At 40.5% G+C, this 20,649-nt stretch overlaps 1 protein-coding gene across 1 annotated transcript; it reads right to left on the bottom strand.

Annotated features, from left to right (window-relative positions):
• Nucleotides 1-90: 90 nt before the first annotated feature.
• LOC109995592 (adenylate cyclase type 2-like) lies at nt 91-19,653 on the bottom strand. Its single transcript, XM_020649373.3, has 26 exons — nt 19,378-19,653; nt 16,634-17,672; nt 13,861-14,058; nt 13,607-13,768; nt 12,697-12,846; nt 12,079-12,233; nt 10,898-11,009; nt 10,665-10,792; nt 8,932-9,090; nt 8,687-8,846; nt 8,406-8,588; nt 8,256-8,287; nt 8,025-8,078; nt 7,772-7,835; nt 7,559-7,656; nt 7,305-7,389; nt 6,481-6,618; nt 6,307-6,384; nt 5,860-6,041; nt 4,457-4,541; nt 3,958-4,116; nt 3,058-3,204; nt 2,850-2,957; nt 2,635-2,749; nt 1,805-1,929; nt 91-1,465 (listed from the first exon to the last, which is right to left on the bottom strand). Exons 2-26 carry the CDS (start codon nt 17,417-17,419, stop codon nt 1,331-1,333), a joined length of 3,798 nt encoding a protein of 1,265 aa, XP_020505029.2. The 5' UTR covers nt 17,420-17,672; nt 19,378-19,653; the 3' UTR covers nt 91-1,330.
• Nucleotides 19,654-20,649: the final 996 nt, after the last annotated feature.

Here is a 20,649-nt window from a genome sequence, read left to right as displayed (position 1 = left end):
GAGGATATATGCATGAAGGATTCTGACACACACACACACACACACACACACACACACACACACACACACACACACACACACACACACTACTGTGGTTGTATTTTTTTTTATTATTGGTTTATAAATTAAATATATAAAAATATATTCCACCCTGACTTCAATTCATGTTTTCATTACATTCACACGTCATCCCTCAGAAATAAAACATGATATATTATATTATTATATAATATTCATTGCAACATTGTCAACAATGTATTGGTATTGCAAAAATCCCTTTTAAAAAACACTACATTTAAAAAAAGTGCAATTTCAAATGAGCGTTATCCGACTTCTTCATGGCACAACCACGTCATTCAAATCATCAAATGTCACGCCTTTTAATTTAACATGCAGGCATCTCCGACTCCAGCAGAGAGCAGTAAGACAAGCAGTGAGTGAGAGCTCCTAAGCTTTACAAATAAATACAGACGAGTACATGGTTAAAGTGTTTGTCCACTCTGAGTGAGTTTACCTTCAACCGTCGCTTCATTTTTCTTTGTCTTCACATAAATCTTTCTTTTTCCCCCTTCATAATTTCTGACTCATAAACATTTTTGCAGTTTGTCGGCCAGTAAAAAAGACCAAACGGGATCACAAAACCCCCATCCTTCTTAAAGACACAGCAACATCTGTAGCGGCACGAGCTCGCATAAAACCTTTAGAGCTGAAAGACGCAAAAATCTGAATTTTGTGAAACCAAAATAAAGTGAAAATAAAATGTTAACTTTAAATAAATTCCTGTAAATGGGTTCAAATGTAGCTCATAAAACGTCTGCAGTCTCTGGTACATCCGTTACATTCATCGTACATGAACACTTTTGGATTGGTATGTGATTCAGACACCAGGAAGTAAAACATCCTTCAGATTATGTATTTTCAGAATGATTATAAAAAGGCGGAGGCGAGGAGTGTAGTGTTTTGTTTTTGTTGTTTCCTGTGAAAGCGTCTTTGAGTATTTATAGTGCTACATAAATGTAATTTATAATATTATTATTATTATTGATACAGTACAGATACAGTTAGCGTTGTGGCTCTGCGTACTCTGGTCCATGAGTAGAAAGCTTTCTGCTTTCAGTCCACAGCTGTAGTCTTCATTTCACCGGATCTCAGGATTTTATTTAGGGTCTCATCCAAAAGACGAAGGCGACTCCTTTTTACACGATTCAGCATTGAGTCAGTGCAAATGTCTCAGTCCCCGAGACGGAGCCGTGAGGTACACCAGGTTCATTAAAACAAACATGGACATGTGAAGTCTTTTAAAGTGTGCTCAGCCTCAGACAGGAGGAGGTCAGAACTGAGGAGACGACTGCTCCGTGTTCACAAAGTAGGTTTTGAGATCTCCTTTCCCCTTGACGTGGACCACGCCTCTGAGGGTGACGTTGTATCCCACGCTCTCCACCACCTGGGCCGTCTCCTCCGTCACCTGGGAGCAGGAGAGGATTTATTACAGACAGAAGCTAAGATCACAAGTTTTGCACAATCTTAAACATGTTCTAAAAACTACTATCGTTCCCATTTCTGGTTGTGTGAAGGAGTAAGAACAGGGTTTTACATAACATTTTTCATCCGCTCTGAAATTGTCTCATGACATAAAATGTTCTCTATATGTTAATTATCGTCTTGAAATGTATGTTCACATATGCTGTCAAAAATAGTAAAAAAAATACGGCTAAAAAATCAGTGTAAGCAGTCTATGTGGCTCCTAAATCAGGTTTTCTCATTAAGGCATCATGTTGCACTGACCCTGTTTCCCCTCTCTCACCTGTATCTTGTCCAGCACTCCTGTACTGTCCATCCTGCTGGCCACATTCACAGAGTTCCCCCAGATATCGTACTGAGGTTTGTTAGCTCCGATCACTCCTGCGATCACCGGCCCGTGGTTTATCCCTGCCATGTGAACGAAGTTAAAGGTTCATAAGCATTTTTCAAATCATGGATATAAACCGGACTTTAATAATATAATATATAATAACAATAAAGTTTATTTATAAAGCACTTATCAAAACCAACGTCACAAAGTGCTTTACAGAAAAAAAGAAAAAATCCCAACAGGCAAATGCACAACAATAAAATCCTATTAAAAGCATGAAAAATAAAACAACAGTGCAGCAATCGTCCAATGAACAGAGAAAAAGATCGGCTACAGTTAACAGTAAAACAAATAAAACATCCTGGATGAAACAAGGATTATAAGAAGGCCTTACGATAAAAATGTGTTTTTAAAAGTGATTTAAAAGAAGATACTGATAATGTTCTGGAGGGGCTCGAAAGGTTAATGTCTTGGGTCAGTATTGCATGGATCCAGTTGATGAAATGTTGGGAGTTTGTCAAAGATTCAGTAGATTATCAGAATCAGAATCGGGCTTTATTGCCAAGTACATTTACACATACAAGGTTTGACTTGGTGTATTGGTGCTAAACAATTAACAAGGAAATAAAGCAGAACTAGCAACAACTTAAATAATACAGTATACGAAGCTATTACAATATATAAAATATAGTTTAAAAATTATTTTAAAAAATTGCTGTTATATTAGAGGAATGACAATTAAAACTTGAAGGATCCATCATCAGTAGTATTCTCAGACTCACCGATCCTGAGTTTGAAGCTGTTGAAGGAGTGTGTGTTGATGAGCTCCAGTCTGCCCATCAGAGAGATGGCAAACTCCAGCATGGAGCGCACATGACTGTAGGAGACTTCCACTTCCTGTAGGGGGAGCCAGAGATCATGTCAATGAAGAGGGACAAGTGTTTCCTTCTAAAACATCCCATCAAATCTTTTTTTTTTTTTTTTTAAAACAGCAGACCTTTGTTTCGTCCCATTGAGGTGACTGCGTCAGCCCTGTGGCGGCCATGTACGTGCTGCCGATCGTCTTGATCTTCTCCACTGAACAGAATTTGGGCTTTGACAGAAGCTGCAAGCGAAAAGATTGCAGAGACAAGAGTTAAAGACAAAATAATCCAACCTGATGTTTCAGACTCTGACAGATTGTGCGAACATCCTCTTCCTCACACCTCGTCAAAGTCCGATATGATCTCGTTGAGGAGGCGCAGGCACTCCAGCCCGTCCCTGTTGGCGCTGCTCTCGCTGTAAAACTCTTTGAACTCTGGCACCGAGGCGAACATCACACACACACAGGAGTATGACTGACTGTACAGGTCCTGAAACAGAGACAGGTATGAAGTGAGGGACTATCAGAAAAAGACATTTAAAGTAAAAATTACATTTAAGACCTGAAATGACAGATGGATACTCATGCATCACCCAGAGAGCCTGAGGTGTTTATCAATAGATTTGCTTTAAACTACCTCCTTACTGTTTCTCTTTCCTCTTTAAAGTCATGCTTGAACACTTCTTTAATTGAACCATTTAAACTACTCTCTTCAGATCAAGTATCAGCTTTATTTCTAGTGAGATAAAAGACATTTGACCTACTAAACAAACTCTTCTATTCAATTCTACAATTCACTTAGCGGACGCTTTTATCCAAAGCGACGTACATCAGAGAGTAAGAACAACACAAGCAAGGATCTAGAAAAAAAGGGAACAATGTCAGTAAGAGCAAACGATCAGCTTTGAGTCTGATTGGACACACAGGTGCTGACAGGAAGTGACCAGAGGCAAAGCACAACATTGAGGGCAGTTCTTGAGAGCTCTAATCAGTATAGAAACCATCTTATAAGTCGTCGTTATCAAACAAAAACCATCGTCACAACCATCATCATCATCAATAATATGGAGACCATCATCATTAAGTTAGTAGGTATTCATGAAAGAGCTGGGTCTTTAGCTTTTTCTTAAAGGTGCAGAGGGACTCTGCAGATCGTTCATTCAGTAGAAAATGCATGGCTAGCTAACTAGTTCATCAAAATGAGCGTGAAGACAACATGGTGTGAAGTAGAGCTTGTGCATACCTGGTTGCGAATAGTTTTCCCCATGAAGACGGAGGCGACGTGGAGCGGCAGCACGTTCTGAAGGAGGAGTTTGTTGACGTTCTCCATGGTCTCCATCTCCTCCCTCTCCGCGACGAAACATCGCTCCAGCAAGAAGTCTACACGGCAACCCAGCTCGTCCTGACAGCGAGAACCAACCGGGGGACAAACAGCTGTGAGTACAAACATTACATAACAGAGACATTTGTTCAAACACACACACACACACACACACACACATAACACACATTACACACACACACATAACACACATTACACACACACACACATAACACACATTACACACACACACATAACACACATTACACACACACACATAACACACATTACACACACACACATAACACACATTACACACACACACACATAACACACACACACACACACACACACACACACACACACACACACACACACACACACACACACACACACACACACACACACACATTACACACACCTGTCTGGCCAGAATGAGGCACACGATGTAAAAGATGACAAGCCAAACCCCGGACATGATCTGAGGGTCTTTTAGAACCCCTGGCCTGTAAAATAAACACACACAGGTTAAATCACACATTTAAAGCGGTACACACGTAATCCTGACTTCAAAACTGCTCTCTCTCTTTTTTTTCTTCTCTTTCCGTTACTTTTATTTATTTATTCTTTATTTCGAACGATTAAAAACAGATGAAAATGAATAAACAACAAATGGAAAAAAAATCTGTATAAAATAAAAAAATAAAAAAGCCAATTTCAATATAATACACATTTGACTCGTTCGAAAAGGGATAGGAAGAAGCCCAGGCTTGTCAAGTCCTACCCCCATTCTTCACCATCAACAAATGCAAAATCCAATAAAATAAACTAAACAGACAATACAAAAAAAAAAAGACTCCAATCGAGATATTAAGAAAAACAAAACAAAAACAAAAAGAACAAAATGAACAGGTGCCATTAACATCTGTTAGATTTACATTCTCCTTCCTCATTTCTGTACTTTTCAAAGATATATCTTTAGTACATTTTTTTAAATTGCGTTATATTCATACTTTGTTCAATCGTTTCGTCAGGACCATTCCACAAAACAACCCCACAAATGAAAATACACATACTTTTTAAATTGGTCCGAGCATAATGCTGTTTCAAGTTTAGTTTCCCTCTAAAGTTAAAACCCCCCTCTCTGTCTCTGAACACTTTTTCTATGTTTACAGGTAGCAGTTTATTTTTTGCTTCATACATTATTTGTGCAGTCTTAAATTCTACCAGATCCCCAAACTTTAAGGTGTGTAAGTTTAAAAACAGTATATTGGTGTGTTCATAATATCCTACATTGTTTACTGTATGAATGGCTCTTTTTTGTCGTTGCTTAGTGATTGTAAGGTGGTTTTGTAGGTTTTTGCCCCAGACTTCCACACAGTCATTTACAAAACTCCTCACAACAGAGTGTCTTGTATCCCACTTTTAATTGGGTCTGTGTCCCCCTGGTCGGGCCTCCTGCTTTGGAAAGCTCCTGAATAAAAGATGCTGATCTGACACTCCAGACACGGAGCAAACTATCCGAGGGCTCTGAGCGGGACGACAAAAGGATGGAATTCAACACCTCGGCCGAGTGGGACAAACGGAGAGCGCGATGACTAAAGATAGCTTAGAGTGACAGTGGGAGAGAGGGAAATGAACTCCTGCAGGATTACTGAGAGTGTGTAGGTGTGTAGACGGCTAAGTAGAAAGTGTTCATCACTGTTTTTCACAAGTTTTCCTTTCAGTCAATATCCAAAAATAGAACATAATTCTGCTGCTCCTTTATGTCTCTAATCAGCTGGTGATGACGTGATGACGTGATGACGTGCGTTTGTTGCTCACCTGGTGCCGTTGTCTGGGTACAGCAGGTCGATGAGGCAGTAGGACCTCGGTGCGTAGACGTGCAGAAAGAGGGCGAGGTAAACCACCACGGCCAGCGTGAGCAGCAGCGTCTTCATCAACATGCACGTCCTGATGAACACGATCACTCCCAGCATGGCCAGCAAGCAGCAGTACAGGTAGTACTGCATGTTTGGAGACGCGGGGGAGGAGGGAGGGAAAAAATGTGGTTTATGACGAGGTGTGTGTTATGTTCAGATCTGAAGGTGTCAACGTTTAAGACGTCGTGAAGAATCAATAATAAATCTGTCTTGAGAGTCAAATAACCGAAGCTTCTGTTCATCACTGACTCAAGAGGGTTTTCTACAATGTCTTTTCATGCATATTTTATTTAGATTGTTGTATCTAGACGTGGATAAATGACACATCTGGTGATTTTCTGTCACGTACAGGCACAGTGTAAAGTTTCAGATCCTCCAGCTTGGTCCTGTTGACGATCGCTGTGCAGTTGTTTCCTTGCAGGAAGACCTGAAGAAGAAAGAGCATCAACTAATGTTTCTGTACATGGTGGTGGGAGGAGGGGGGGGGGGGGGGGTGGTGGTAAATGAGGACAAAATAACTCACAAGGTTGAGAAAGGCCATAAGCAGCGTCATCAGCACGAGGAGAGCGACCACAAAGAGTCTCAGCACCACCCGGCGGGAGACACCGCGGGAAAGCCCTGAAATCCACTGGACACCCACGGGCATCTTGGAACGCCATTTCTGAAAAAAGAAAAAAAAAAAAACCAGACAGACATTTAAATATTGAGCTATGGTCACTTCTATCGTTCCAATTCACAAAGTCTACAAAGCAGCTGTTCTCATACTGATCTAAAAGAAATCATATCCAAACGAAAAGAATTCCAGGAGGATGAGAAGGATATAAAAAGTTAAGGATGAGGACACATAGTTTGTTGTTAATGAGGACACGCATACCAAACCGTCGTCATCATCTTATGTAACACAAGAATGTAGCTCCTTCCACTTATGTACTGTTCGTTTTGTTTTTAAGACGCATCTGTTGATCAGACTGTTTGTAGACGATCAAAGTTCATGTTTCTTCTGTTTACTGACAAAACTTTTAGTTTCTGTCTTATTTTAAAGATAGGACAGCTGAAGAGAGACAGGAAACGTTGGGACGAGAGAATGATTGATGACAGCAGCAAAGGGCCGAGGTCGGAATCTAATGCAAATCCGCTGTGGTGAGGACTGCAGCCTCCCTACATAGAGGGGGGGGGGGCGAGACATAACCTCTAGGCTACCCGGCGCCCCAATGGAAATTCATCAAAATATAATTTCCATATTAGTAATCTCTAATCAGTGTCCGCATCAGGTTTGGCTCTACTCTGTAGTCCCAACAGGGGCCGATGTGTTCGCTGCTCAGTGTCACCTACAAAGTGTTTGTTTACCTCCAGGTATCCAGTGAAAGCGATGGACAGAAGCAGCACCAGCACAGGGAAGGTCACACCATAGGACACGGCCATCTCAAAGTTACTGGGAGGGAAGAAGGTAAAAACACAATCAGTGATCCTGTTTAACCCCGAAACACCAAGAGGGATCAAATTAAGAGTGTTTGGCCCAGGGTGATAAAACAAATACAAAATGAAAAAGATGACAGAAAGTAATGTCGGAGAACGCGTGTGCGTGTGCGACTTTGACTCACTTCTTAGAGACGAGCATCTGAACAGCGAACAGGGTAACGAAGATCAGAGCGATGCAGCTCATGGAGTGATGTAAACCTGAAACTTCTGAGACCCGGAACTAAAACACAAACACACACTCAAGAGTCAGTGATTTGCAAAACACAAAAGTAGATCATGGCGGTTTCTGCTCGGTCACGTCAGTCACACTCTTCAGAACCGGAGAATGAAGCTACCTGTCTCTCCAGGCTCAGGTCGTTGAACAGCAGGGTGAAACAGTTGAGCTTCTTTAACCTTCGCCTTGATGGGAGAAAAAAAACATGAACTGATGTTTGTTTGTTTTTTTTGGTGGTGGTTAAGTACATGAATGAAAAAAATTAAAAAAAACTCAAACAGGGAAGAAATACCAAAAACTACAGCGGCAGCAGAAGTCAAGAAAAATCCATTTCTGGGACTTTTGACTGAAACAAATATTTGCTAAGATCTCACCGTTTATTGTCCACAGTGTCCAGTGTTCCCACGACACCACTATCCACATCCAAACTGGAAATAAAGAAGAGATTAGACACAGATACAGACAAAATAATATAAAGAATGACTGATTAAATAACGGAGGGAGCCTCTCTGTGTAAAGAGCTGCATGTTTAAATGTTCTCCACTTCATGTTTTTTATGCAGGTGTCATTTTTCTGATTTGTTTTGAATGCGACTGGAGACTTACCCGGAGAGGTTGCTCTGGAAGGATGGTCTTACCTGAAACACACACACACACACACACACACACACACACACACATCAGGGGTCAAATAAACGTAAAACTTAAAGAGAACAAACAAACAGAGGTAGAGCAGAGATGATGTGTTCCTCTTACAGCAGACGGATGTGATTGCTTCATGACATTGGTGATGCTTCTGGGCAGTTTTCTCTTCTTGGAGGGCGTGGCTTCGGGGTTGCTGAGGTCTGCGAAAGGGTGGATGGTCCTCCAGGACTGCAGGTACTGAGACATCCGGACCGATGCCCGCTGCCTGGGCTCACCTGACGGCAGAGTGTTTAGCTGAAATGACACAAAAAGAAAGTGTCGTTATGATGAGCACTGAAAGGTAGGGTTAAAAAAAGAAAAGCACATGTCGCACGTCGTGTGTGCACACTCACTGATTTGGGTCTCCTGGAGATTCTGCGCGCCATGTGGGGGTCGATAACCAGGTAGGTGTTCCGCCCTTTAAGAAGAGGATTCCGACTCCCCCCGTCCCCCTGCTCCACTTGGTATGCTCCGTTTAAGTGCTGCAGCGTCTCCTCTGTGATGTGGACTCGCCTTTATCAACAAGGACAACGACAATTAACAACAATTCTCTACTCCCAATCAGAGTTGTGTCATCTCTGAGGAGATTTTTACTTACTCAGGTAGACCTCCAGATTCCATGTGATTGGCCAACGTGACATCATGCGACCACACGTCGTACTGCCATTTCTGCAAGCCGATCACACCGCAGAGCACGTTGCCGGTGTGGACCCCGACCCGCATGCTGATCTCGACCCCCGTCGCCTCTCTCAGCTTGCTGCAGACAGACAGAGAGAGAGAGTATGGAGTGTGATCCCAAATCATAGAATGCAGTTTAGTGTATGTGAGAAAAACCCTGATGTAAACTAGATCAACCAGAATTTTGAAGTATGAAACAGGAGTATGCTGGTTATGCTAAACTGCCCCCACAATGCACTGCGGCTTTCAGGCTGTCCAATCATTCAAAGTCAAAGTCAAAGTCAACTTTATTGTCAATTTCAAAATGTGCCAGACATGCAGTGGAATCGAAATTGCGTTTGTCTCCGTCCCGCGGTGCAATACAACCGAAATAAGGTAAAATAAGATAAAATAAAATAAAATAAAATAAGATAAAATAAAATAAGGTAAAAATAGATAAACTAAAATAAGTTAAAATAAGATAAAATAAAATAATGTAAAAATAGATAAAGTAAAATAAGTTAAAATAAGATAAAATAAAATAAGGTAAAATAAAATAAAATAAAATAAGGTAAAAATAGATAAAATAAAATAAGGTAAAAATAGATAAACTAAAATAAGTTAAAATAAGATAAAATAAAATAATGTAAAAATAGATAAACTAAAATAAGTTAAAATAAGATAAAATAAAATAAGGTAAAATAAAATAAAATAAAATAAGGTAAAAATAGATAAAATAAAATAAGTTAAAATAAGATGAAATAAAATAATGTAAAAATAGATAAAATAAAATAAGGTAAAAATAGATAAATAATATTTACAGTAATAAATTCTAAATAGTGCAAAAGGTACAAAACAAAATGGTAACTAAAACAAAATGTAAAGAAAAAGTCAACTTGAACTGTGCAATATGTGCAATGTGCAGTAATCACAGAGCTTGCCAGCCAGCAATCTAGCGTCTTTAAATGAAATATCTGTGCTGAAATACATTTTACATGTTGCTAAATGATATTAAATTGACTACGGAGTTGTATGAGTAACGAACGTTTGCATATGGACGGACAGCCGTGCTAGCTTGAGGCTAGCTCATTGAACAGAGCTCAGACTGGAAACATGTAAGCCTGTTTTAATATTGATTTTCATAACATCTGAAATGTGTTCCTCTTTTCACTTTCTGTATCTTTTTTTTAATAAATTCAAACCACTCCTTGTTAGATTGCATGAATGAACCCACCTGCATACACGTTGTATCCATTTTTTTTTTTTCACATTGCTCGTCTAATGAACCGAAACCGAGTGAAATTGTTTGGTAACATTGTGGTTATTCCCTTTTTCATTTTGCTCCCGTTCTCTGTAACAGTGTGATGTTTTGAGCTTTAATATGGAGAGTGTTTCAGCTGTGGAGGAAACAAGCAGTGACATAAAAGTGCCGGTTGACGCACAGGGAAGTTACACACGACGCAGAAGCTGTAGATGCAAATTAAGAGCACTGACAACCTTTTGTTCATGTGGCTGGAAAACAGAATGTGACAATGACAGGAAGCATAAAAAAAAAAAACATTTCTAAAAAATCAGATTTGTCTCATAGTCAAATGAGGAATAACAAGAGATGAGACAGACTCGTAAAAATAACGTTTTGGAGAAGAAGCTGTACATAAATTCAAATGAACGGACCTGATGGCGGTGCACATGTCCAGCCCCATCTGAACACAGTTCTTTGCGTGCGTGGGAATGGGGTCAGGCAGGCCGGATACACAGTAGTAGCAGTCACCCAAAATCTTAATGCGAAGACACCCGTTCTTCTACAGATGGAGACGAACAGAAAGGAGGGGGAGTGAGTCCGACAGCTGAACACAAATCTGTCATTTATGAAGAAGTGGACGTTTTATTTGGGCTTGGTTTTTCACCTTGGCGATGTCATCAAATCTGCCAAAGAGCTTGTTGAGCACGGCGACCAGCTCCTCTGGTGTGCAGCTGCTCGCCAGCTTTGTGAAGCCCACAATGTCGGCGTACAGGATGCTGCAAAAACACACACGGATCAGACATCAGCATGAACCGTGTTTACATGTGACCTGTTGCAAATTTCCATCGGAGTGCAGAGGAGTTCCTTTTTGGAGTCAAATCTGAACACACAGGCGACTATCTTTGGCTCCTGGCTTATTTAACCTTTTCTGAGGGTCTAGTAAACAGTACACCACAAACTGCTCTAAAAATCTGAGAAAAAAAGACGCTTCTTTTACTTCAATGACGTGTCTGAGAATCACCACCTCTCAAAGAGTAATTATGTAATAACAGGATCTGTATTTAGAGTACGCAGTGAACTCAAAGCTCCTGCAGCTAATCAGGCAACATTCCTGAATTGTAAACAAATAAAGGCAAGAAAATCAAAACTAATTTTGTAATTAGGAACCATGAACAAAAATATACGTCCTCTTTTGACTGATCTACTGTGCTTACAACACTACTGTGTTGTAAGTTAAGAGATGAGATGAGATTCAACTTTATTGTAATTACACATATACAAGTATAGAGTAACGAAATGAGGTTTGGCATCTCACCAGAAGTGCAAATAAGCAGAAAGTGTAAGAGTCTGTGCTATGTACAAGTGATTACAAAATGTGCAGATGTAGACTAAAAAAAAGTGAATTATTGGGTATATATGGCTGGATTAATGGGATGCTATAAATATAAATAAATGCTATAAATATGAGTATATTGTTAGGATTATAATATACAGATTAAGGTGCAGTGAGCATGCTATATAGATTATAGATAATATACAGAATATGGACATACTGTACAGGTCGATAACTTATTGAGGTGATATGAACATACTATAATACAGGTGGATGAGAGATGTGTGTGTGTGACCAGGAGGAGTGTGTTTTTATGTAATTTAATTTTCACTTGTTAATGTCAATGAAGCCGGTCGATGTTTCTTTGCTTTCTAGATGTTTAAAAAGTCGACTCATTCCTCTTTGTGCCTTACAAATTTACACTTTGAATGCAACGTTACCTCCAAGTCAACGCCATTAAAAGCACCCAGAAAGGAGCACATGAAGGGATGAGACTCCCGTGTGATCATCACCTGACGTCTTTGTGCTTCCGTATGTAGAGGCTGTGGAAGTTGTTGAAGTTGGACTCGTTCTTCTTGTTGCCCGTCGGCTTGGTCAGCCGATTTACCACCTCCGTTTTCAGCTCCATGGCGATGTAACGTGGCAACACCGACAGGAGGAGCTGCTCCTGTTGCAGAGGAAACAGAGAGAGAGAGGACGTTGAGGGGTGGGTGGCTGATGAGTTTTTCTGAGACCTTGTTGCACTTTGACATCGGTCCTCTGTCTTACAATCCGACAATCTGTTCACGGAGGCCGTAAAAGACGGGACACGGCCATCAAAAGGCTCTCTGAAGCAGAGCCGTGTTGACTCTGTGAACCGTGTTTCATCTATTTGTTTACTTGCTGGGAATATTGCCCGTCCAGGTTTGCATGGTGTACTGCTGCTTGGCATCAGGCAAGTGAATGATTAATCTATTGAATGGACAGAGGAGCACAGAAAGAGCCAGCTCACAAAAGGCCGTCCAGGTGAAGAGCCCTTTATGAGGACGATAATGATTTTTGATTCAGAATGCAATCACAATGCCAAAAAAAAAAAAATAAAATCCAATAGATAGAAAGACTTTTTAATGAGTCATGAGTCTTGTGCTAACCTGCTGATATTTCCGTACTTCCTTCCGGGAGCGGATGACGCTGAACTCTTCTCTCTTCTGATTGGAGACCCTGAGGTCGCGCTCGGTCACCCACAGGTGGAAAATCCCAACACAGTTCACGCACACAAAGAGCAGGGCGTTCGCAATCAGCTGAGGGAGGAATTCAGAGGTGAAAGGAAAGCGGATCATTGTTTACTTCATTCATCAAGGCCGTCTAGTGATGTCAGCAGAAGAAGAGCAAAGTAAGCGAGCCCATACATGAACAGACCGACCAATCAGTGACAGGTTAATGAGGAACTTGTGTCGATCGTTGAACTATTTAATTCTAACTTGAAACCCCGTTCTGTGATAAGTAACAGGTCATTTGCTTGAGCATGACCTGCTTTATTTGAATTTTAACACTGTTTTGCGGTACATGCAAAAGAGTGTCTCGCTCATAGATGGGCAAATAATTTGCCTACTTTCACATTTGAGGCTTTATTACTTTTTCAGCTGTCCTGGTAATCTAGGTCAAAGATACTTATTAGTGCCCTGCATCAGCCTGTGAGAACGGGACATTTCTGGTTTGATTTCTGGAGAAGTTATCACCAGATAACACAAACTAGTCTTCCAATTAGAAGGGATTTATTGATCTCATTATGTTGAGAAAAGCAATCTGGTGTCTTGTGATAAAGAGGCATTCCAGCTGTCTCCACAACTCCACTAGTTTCTCTTCCTTTTTGGGTTTTCTGCTCAATGATTTTAGTCGTGATTTCCACCAGGTGCATCATGAGACATAATCTCAAAAGGATTCTAGGTTAGTGAGCCTGTGAAATCCCCAGTCTTTGCAAAATCTAAGCGTGTGACTAAGAACTGGATCGCTGGCGTCAAATGATTTACTTAAATCTATCCAAAGACAGTTAATGTTCACCTGAACGGCCAGATCGGGTGTCTCTGGTTTGGTAACAGGGACGTAGACACTAATGATGATGATGTGTGAGACGCTGGTACCAATCCCAAACATGAGGGCCCAGGCCATGGAGAGAGGGAGAACCGTGTACACGCTCAGAGAGAGGAAGAGGAAAAACGCCACCTGCACACAAAGATCGAGAAAGTTAAACGACAGTAAATGAACAAAAAACATTCAGCTTCTTCCGAGTTCCATTTTGGCGGTCGGCTTCTCACCTGTTCCCATGCAGTGACAGGTCCCCCGGTGAAGATGAAGACTATGGCGGTGATGTACAGAGTGCCCCAGACAAAGAGGGCCAGGGCTCCTCCGCAGCGCCTCACTGTGGCCAGCCAGGGCAGGCAGACGAGCAGGATGGCGCTCAGACAGAGAACAACGCACAAAATGGACAGAGCTCCTACATGGACGGCAATATTCTGTGAAGAGACAGAACAACATCTCAGCATACTCATTTAAAGGCTTTATATGTGATGTTTTGATCCAGCAGATGTCGCCCTTGAGCACTAGCATGAAACCAAAACAACTCGTGGTGCATTGTTGTGTTAGCATGCTAATGCTAGCGATCTTTATTATGCTGGTATCTTCACACTGCATGTAAATTTACCTGAAGTGAGCGTGATCTAGAAACACAGTTAAGCAGTGAGTACAGTATGTTATTCTTCTTTTCTCTAGTCCCTCAATTAAACAACTTTTATACACGAGGGGAGGAGTCAGCCGGCCGTCCGGGCGATGTAAACAAACTGAAGATAGGACTCTGAAAACTGTGAAAACATCACAGACAGTGGGACTCGGGTGTTACACCCATTGTAGACAGTCATGACTCACAGAGTTATTTTCAGAGGATATACTTGATTTCTACATTTAAGTGTGAAAAATCACAAATAAAGCCTTTAAGAAAAAAACATCCTGTGTGTTAAACAAAAAAAGTGTCATTGGCAGACAGAATTGGAAGAAATGAAGTGTTTTTTTCCACCCAGTATCGTCCTATTTGTGCTCTGTTGTTTTCCATTTCCAAAGCACCTGTCTGCTTCTCGAGGATTCAAGTTAAGAGACATGAAAGCTTGGCTGAGCTTCAAACAACCGGTGAAGGTTTTATTCTACAGCAGCCATGTAAAGCAAAGCTATTTTTAGTCTTTGCAACAGATGCAGCATGAAGGCTGATATCTGTTTCTTTTCTTTCAGGGATTAAACACTGTTGTCTCAACTGTTTGTACAGAACAAACAACCCATAAAGTCATGTGCCCGCCAGTTAAGATGACATCACAAATCAGTGGTTCATTAAATTCATGATTAATGGAAGACACAGTATAACTAGTAGATTCATTTATCATGCTTGCAGGCTCTACTGGCTAGACAGATAGGTAGATCGATAGACAGATAGATAGATAGATAGATAGATAGATAGACAGATAGGTAGATAGATAGATAGATAGATAGACAGACAGACAGACAGACAGACAGACAGACAGACAGACAGACAGACAGACAGACAGACAGACAGACAGACAGACAGACAGACAGACAGACAGACAGATAGATAGATAGATAGACAGACAGACAGACAGACAGACAGACAGATAGATAGATAGATAGATACTTTATTGATCCCGAGGGAAAAGCATCCAGTAGCAGGTTACAAAGACGTACATGACATGAAACATTTGTTACATATATATTAACCCGAAAAAAAGATTTAAAGAATACCTCTAGATGAATCAAACTTAAACTGTGCACTTAAAAATAGATTTATACAAGAAATGTACATAACCCGTGCAGAGATAAAAATATATGTGTAATTTAAAGCAAGAACCTATAAACAGTTGAGGAAAAAAATCTGTAATTAGACCTGAATATAAAAAATAAAATAAAAATAATAATAAAAAAAAAAAGTGCTACATTAATCGTACAAACAAAGGATGAACCTCTGTGTTCTCCTACAGCGTCGTCAACATCTTGAACACATTTTATTGTGCTTCTTGTACAAACTCTCAAATAATAATAATAATAAGCACGCCTTCGTACCAAATACGAGAATGTTTTGTGACTCGGGAATCAATTTTAAATCCAACTTTGACCCCGAGAATTGAATCGTGAGATACTGAAAGATTCATCCCCCTATCCTACTGCGCAACTGTTCTCGATCTCAAGTTGAGCTTCATACAGTGTTACATCATTTCTAAGTTGTCTACAGCTTTGAGAAATATATTAGTCAATCTTTGATCACGATAAATGTAACCCATCAGGCCTTTCTTCAGGCTGCAGGCGAATCACATCTGCTTGTTAAATCAGATTTGTTCCTTGGATTAGTTTTGGTTTTAAAGTATTTAAAATCGATCAGACTTTTAGAAACCCATCTGGATCTGCTGGATACAAATCGGGGGCTAAAAAAAAGGGCACGGACTTTGTTGTCAGTTTGAAGGCGAAAACCGCTTCGAAGTCAAAGTCCACTTCTGTTTACAAAAATGATGTCTTTGTTGTTGAGCGTGGAATGTTACACGGGAAACAAAAACTGTTTTGACGAGGACAAAGTCCATTCAAAGTGTCATTGTGCGATTAAAAGGTAGGGCACATTTTAAAAGTCTTTTTTATTATAGTTTGATTCAGATGACCTACAAACAAAAGTACTAAAATGTGTGCCATTATACGATGTCGATGATGTTTTGGTATTTTTTCGGGTTTGGGACGTTACAATGAGTAGAGCATTTGTAATAAAGTAAGTAGTAGTAATAAAGTTACTTAACAAATAATCTGCAGATTGTTCAATAGTTTCAGCCTTCATCTTATTTGTTTCTGATGATAAATGATAATTCTATCTTTCAACTACTAAACATTCCCAGCCCCACAAAGCCGAAGGTATCATCTTCATCTTCATCTTTTCGTTAAAAAGTATTTTAAAACCTTTAAACAAACACAAGGAACGTTTATGTCAGCGTATCCCATCCCTCACACACACACACACACACACACACACACACACACACACTCTCTAACCTTTCTTGTGGTGGGGATGAGGATGATGAGGGCCACGCAGAAGGCCAAAGACAGCATCAGTCCGGACAGCATGGCCGGCGTCTCCTCCACGCACCGCAGACACCCCCTGTTGAAGGCCTGGTAGCAGCAGCACACCCCCTCTTTCACACTCCGCCCGGACTGAGTGCTCCGCCGGTCCTCGTCGTCTTCGTCCCACCTGACGTCGATGCTGTCCCTCGGTTGGAAGGCGTCGGATGAAACTTCACTTAGCGATTTCTCTCCTTTCGGTTCGTCGGTCCAGTCTGTTCTGGATTCGCCTCCGTCCTCCTCTGGACTGATTTTGGTGTTTTTGTCTGAAGTGGGCTCAGAGAAATTAAGGGGCGAGATATGGTTTGTCTTTTCAAGGGAGCTTCTGTCGAGCTCAGATAACTCGACATCACAGAAGTCGGGGATGAAGCCGGCGTTAACATATCCAGGGTTGGATTTAGTGACGCTGTAGTCAGAGTCACTGTTGCTGTTGTGCGTTTGTAGCCGATCTTCACCCGCGGCGCCCTTTAACAAAGAATTTGCCTTCAGAGGTTCAGGAGCCTGCGCCGTTTTCGCCACACCAACCACCACAGAGATCTGGGACTCCTCAAGTCCTACTTTTGAAATATCACTTTCTTGTGTTGGTTGTTTCAAGCCGTCTTTTGTGTGAAGGAAGTCATCGCCCTTGGAAGCGACCCGAATGTCCGGCACCAAGGGAACCGGTGGTGCTTCTTCTCCAGGCCCCCACTGCTCCTGAGAATCCTGCAACTGGTCTGGCATTGTGACCTACGAGAGCGTGAGGGATCTCACAGTCTATCTGCTTTTTCTAATAGTCTGTCCTTTCTTTCCCCCCCTGTCTACATCACACGTATCAAGAACACAGGTCCAGATGTTCTTGAGGGTCGTGTGACAGGTTCTTTTTGAGGTTAATCTCATCCATTAAGGTCCCCAAATCTGCTGATATGGAATCCTAGACCGTAGCGTAGTCGTCTTTGTAGAGTGCAGATTCATCCCGGATTGCGGAAAAGTTGTCCTGCCAAAAAGAAAAACATTTTTTTCAACACAATCGGATCGAATTACACCATCAGATATGTGATACCACACTGCCAGTCCTTAAAACAATAGCATAGACAGCAGGTTACACTGTGCTTACAATAGAAGTTAAAAATATCACATCCATGCAGGGGTAAAAGTTGCTGCAGTTTCATTATTTAGCATAGTATCTAATCAGTCATCTGTATCTGCTAATTCACAAATAAGGGAACCTGAATTTGAAACACAAACAACAGAACATCTCTCACAGAATAAACACTAACAGTCAGGAAGTCCAACCTTTGCATTGTTTTCGTGCCTTTTAAATTACAAACTGCTTCCAGTCATGTACCCATTACGCAGAGAACGAGTTAGTCGAGCTGTGAGCTCTCCCCAGTGACACACACTTCATTCAGGTGTGTTACAGGAATGACATGTCAGCGACGCGCCCAGTGCACCTTAAAACAACGTTTTACATTCATCAGCTGCTCAGGGGTTTTGCTCTGATGTGCCTCTCTTTACTATCTCACAGCTTCTTCCCTGTCATTAAACTCAATCAGTGTTCAACATGTTATGACTTCCTCATATCTTCAAAGTCGCTATGATTCAATGATAAAGAAATATCTCTATAAGCTCTCTTTTCTGCTGCAGGTACACGTCTATACAGGTACCTGCCCTGTGTGGCAGATCATCTTTGTTGTGCGCTTAGTTGACAATAATCTGGTTTTCTTTCAAATACTTTGACAAGTATTATGTGTCCCTCTTGGAGAAAAACACTTCTTAGATGGTAATGTTACAGCACATTCATGGGTCGTTATTGTCTTCTTCCACAGGTGTCCATTTCCACCTGTCTGCTGGTTTCAATACCAAGCTCAATTCAAACTCCTTTTAGTTCAAAATCAAACCAGTGGTAAAGCGTGCTATTTTCAACGCTCCAAAAATGCATTGCTGCCAGAGCTTTCCCAGTCATCATTTTGTTTTGCTAATGCTAAGATACTTTTTTAATTCATTCACGTATTGCACATCAACTTTTTGCTGAAATATAACTTGTAACAGAGACATTTCACACGTCTTCTGAGTAGCATCCACGAATGTCTGTCGCTGTTGTTTACGACATTCAGACTTCCCGAACTGAAACACACCGAAGTCAGAAGAACGACTTCCCAATTCGGAAACTTGGACCATCCAAGGAGCAGCATGTGCCAAAGCTTCGGCCCGCACCTTTAAAAATAAAAAATAAAAGACCCTCTCCTCCGCTGGTATCTCCACCCATGGACTCCATCCCAAGGAGTGATGTCTACGGGGGAAACTCAGGGGGGGTCATTGCATTTAAAGAGATACACACACCAAAGCGGAGCGTTCTGAGAGAGCTGGTTTATACAGGGTCACAAACCTCCTCTGGTGCTTGATTCGTGTTATATTTTGACCAAAGCTCAGCACAGATGTTTCACTTAGACCCACAGGGGGACTGTTTGAAAAGCTGGAAAAGGGAGGATATGTCCTCTTTAAATCTCAGCAGGTGTAAACATCACAAAAAGACAATGTAGTAATTAGTAAATCTGAAAAAAAATGTCATTATGAAAGTTCCCTTTATATTTCACATTTAATATGTTTTAGTTGCATTTCTGTCCTAATAATTTACAATTTATTTTCTACTTTTCTATGGTCAGTTGTATGTTTTTTCAATTTAAATAAATTTTTCTTACCTTTCTGTTTATTAACGTCCCCTCTCGTCTCGTCCCGTTTAACGTTGAAGCGCTCATACACACGCTGTGAAGTTAATTTCCCTCTCTTGTCTTCGTGGCTCAACTTTCTCTGTCACCTTTTACCTTTAGTGAAGAGAGCGCTCGGGACAGTTTTCACCTTTAAAAGCGGCTTAAAGGTCAAAAAAAAAAATATCCAAATTCAATCGTCGTTTCTTAATGACAGACGTTAGAAAAGTCCGCGCCTGTCTGTCTGGGTTTGTACGAGGCACTGGCAGAAAGGTGGCGCGGTGTGCGCATGCGTGCACAAGCATGAGCGCTCCATCTATGCAAATAGATGTAGGATGATGTAAACAGAGGCAGGAGGATGGAGAGGAAAGGTTGCTTAAAGGTCTGACTGCAGCACAGGTGGAGGAAGAGTTTAGTTCATTTTGATATGAAAAAAAAAAAACTATTTTATGAGCTAAAGTCCTGCTTTGATAAGTAAAGGTGTGAAAAGTATAAACGCAGTCTTAAAACTCATTTATTCAGTCTGGCTTTTATATAGTGCCTTATGATCAATTCAAATTGACATTACTGTATTGTCTTTTTTTAATCCTACAACAATTTTAAATAATTTCCTCTTATGTATTTATTTTAATATCTTGTTGCTTTAATGTGTCGTATTTTATTTTTTTATTTTTATACATATTTTTAAATTCTTATTGGTGTGCATTAGTCTCTCAATGATTTTATAATTAATGATTTATAAACTTTGAACTGCAATTTAATTTGTCTGAAAGGTGCTCTATAAATAAAGTTTGATTGATTGATTGATGTGGGTGTTTAACTTATAGTATACTATATCGTATAATCAATCTATTACATATCAAATGGGTGATATACAAGTAGGGTTGAACTTTCTTTTAGCCAATTTGTATAGACCTGCAACTTATAGGCTGCGACTGGTTTGGAAAAAAAAAAAATCAGAAAATAGGGAGAAATTATGCAAAGTTTCATCTTCCTGATTTTCTTTCTTCCAACTAACAGTACAAACTTCAACCAATTTATTTATGTATCAGCTTATTTGTCAAGGACAATACATTTACACATTGTTGCATCTGATTCAAATGCAACATATGCAATATATATAGGACTTCTAGGCAGGGCTAATCCTTGTCCCTGGTTAGGCTTTTAGGAAATAACACACACACACACACACACACACCAATCAATCAATCTTTATATGTATAGCACTAATTCATTACAAATGTTGTCTCAAGACACTTCAGAAAA

Source organism: Labrus bergylta, chromosome 22, assembly GCF_963930695.1.
Source record: "Labrus bergylta chromosome 22, fLabBer1.1, whole genome shotgun sequence".
NCBI lineage: Eukaryota > Metazoa > Chordata > Actinopteri > Labriformes > Labridae > Labrus > Labrus bergylta.
The sequence above is the reverse complement of the archived record's forward strand: the minus strand, read 5'-3'. Positions and strand labels throughout refer to the sequence as shown.

Coding starts and splice junctions, on each gene's coding strand:
- LOC109995592 (XM_020649373.3), bottom strand. CDS start 17,419: ATGCCAGACCAGTTGCAGGATTCTCAGGAGCAGTGGGGGCCTGGAGAA. Junction 11,010..12,078: donor CGGAAGCACAAAGACGTCAG/GTGATGATCACA, acceptor GTGTTTTTGCAG/CATCCTGTACGCCGACATTG. Junction 8,589..8,686: donor TCTCCAGGAGACCCAAATCA/GTGAGTGTGCAC, acceptor GTGTCATTTCAG/CTAAACACTCTGCCGTCAGG.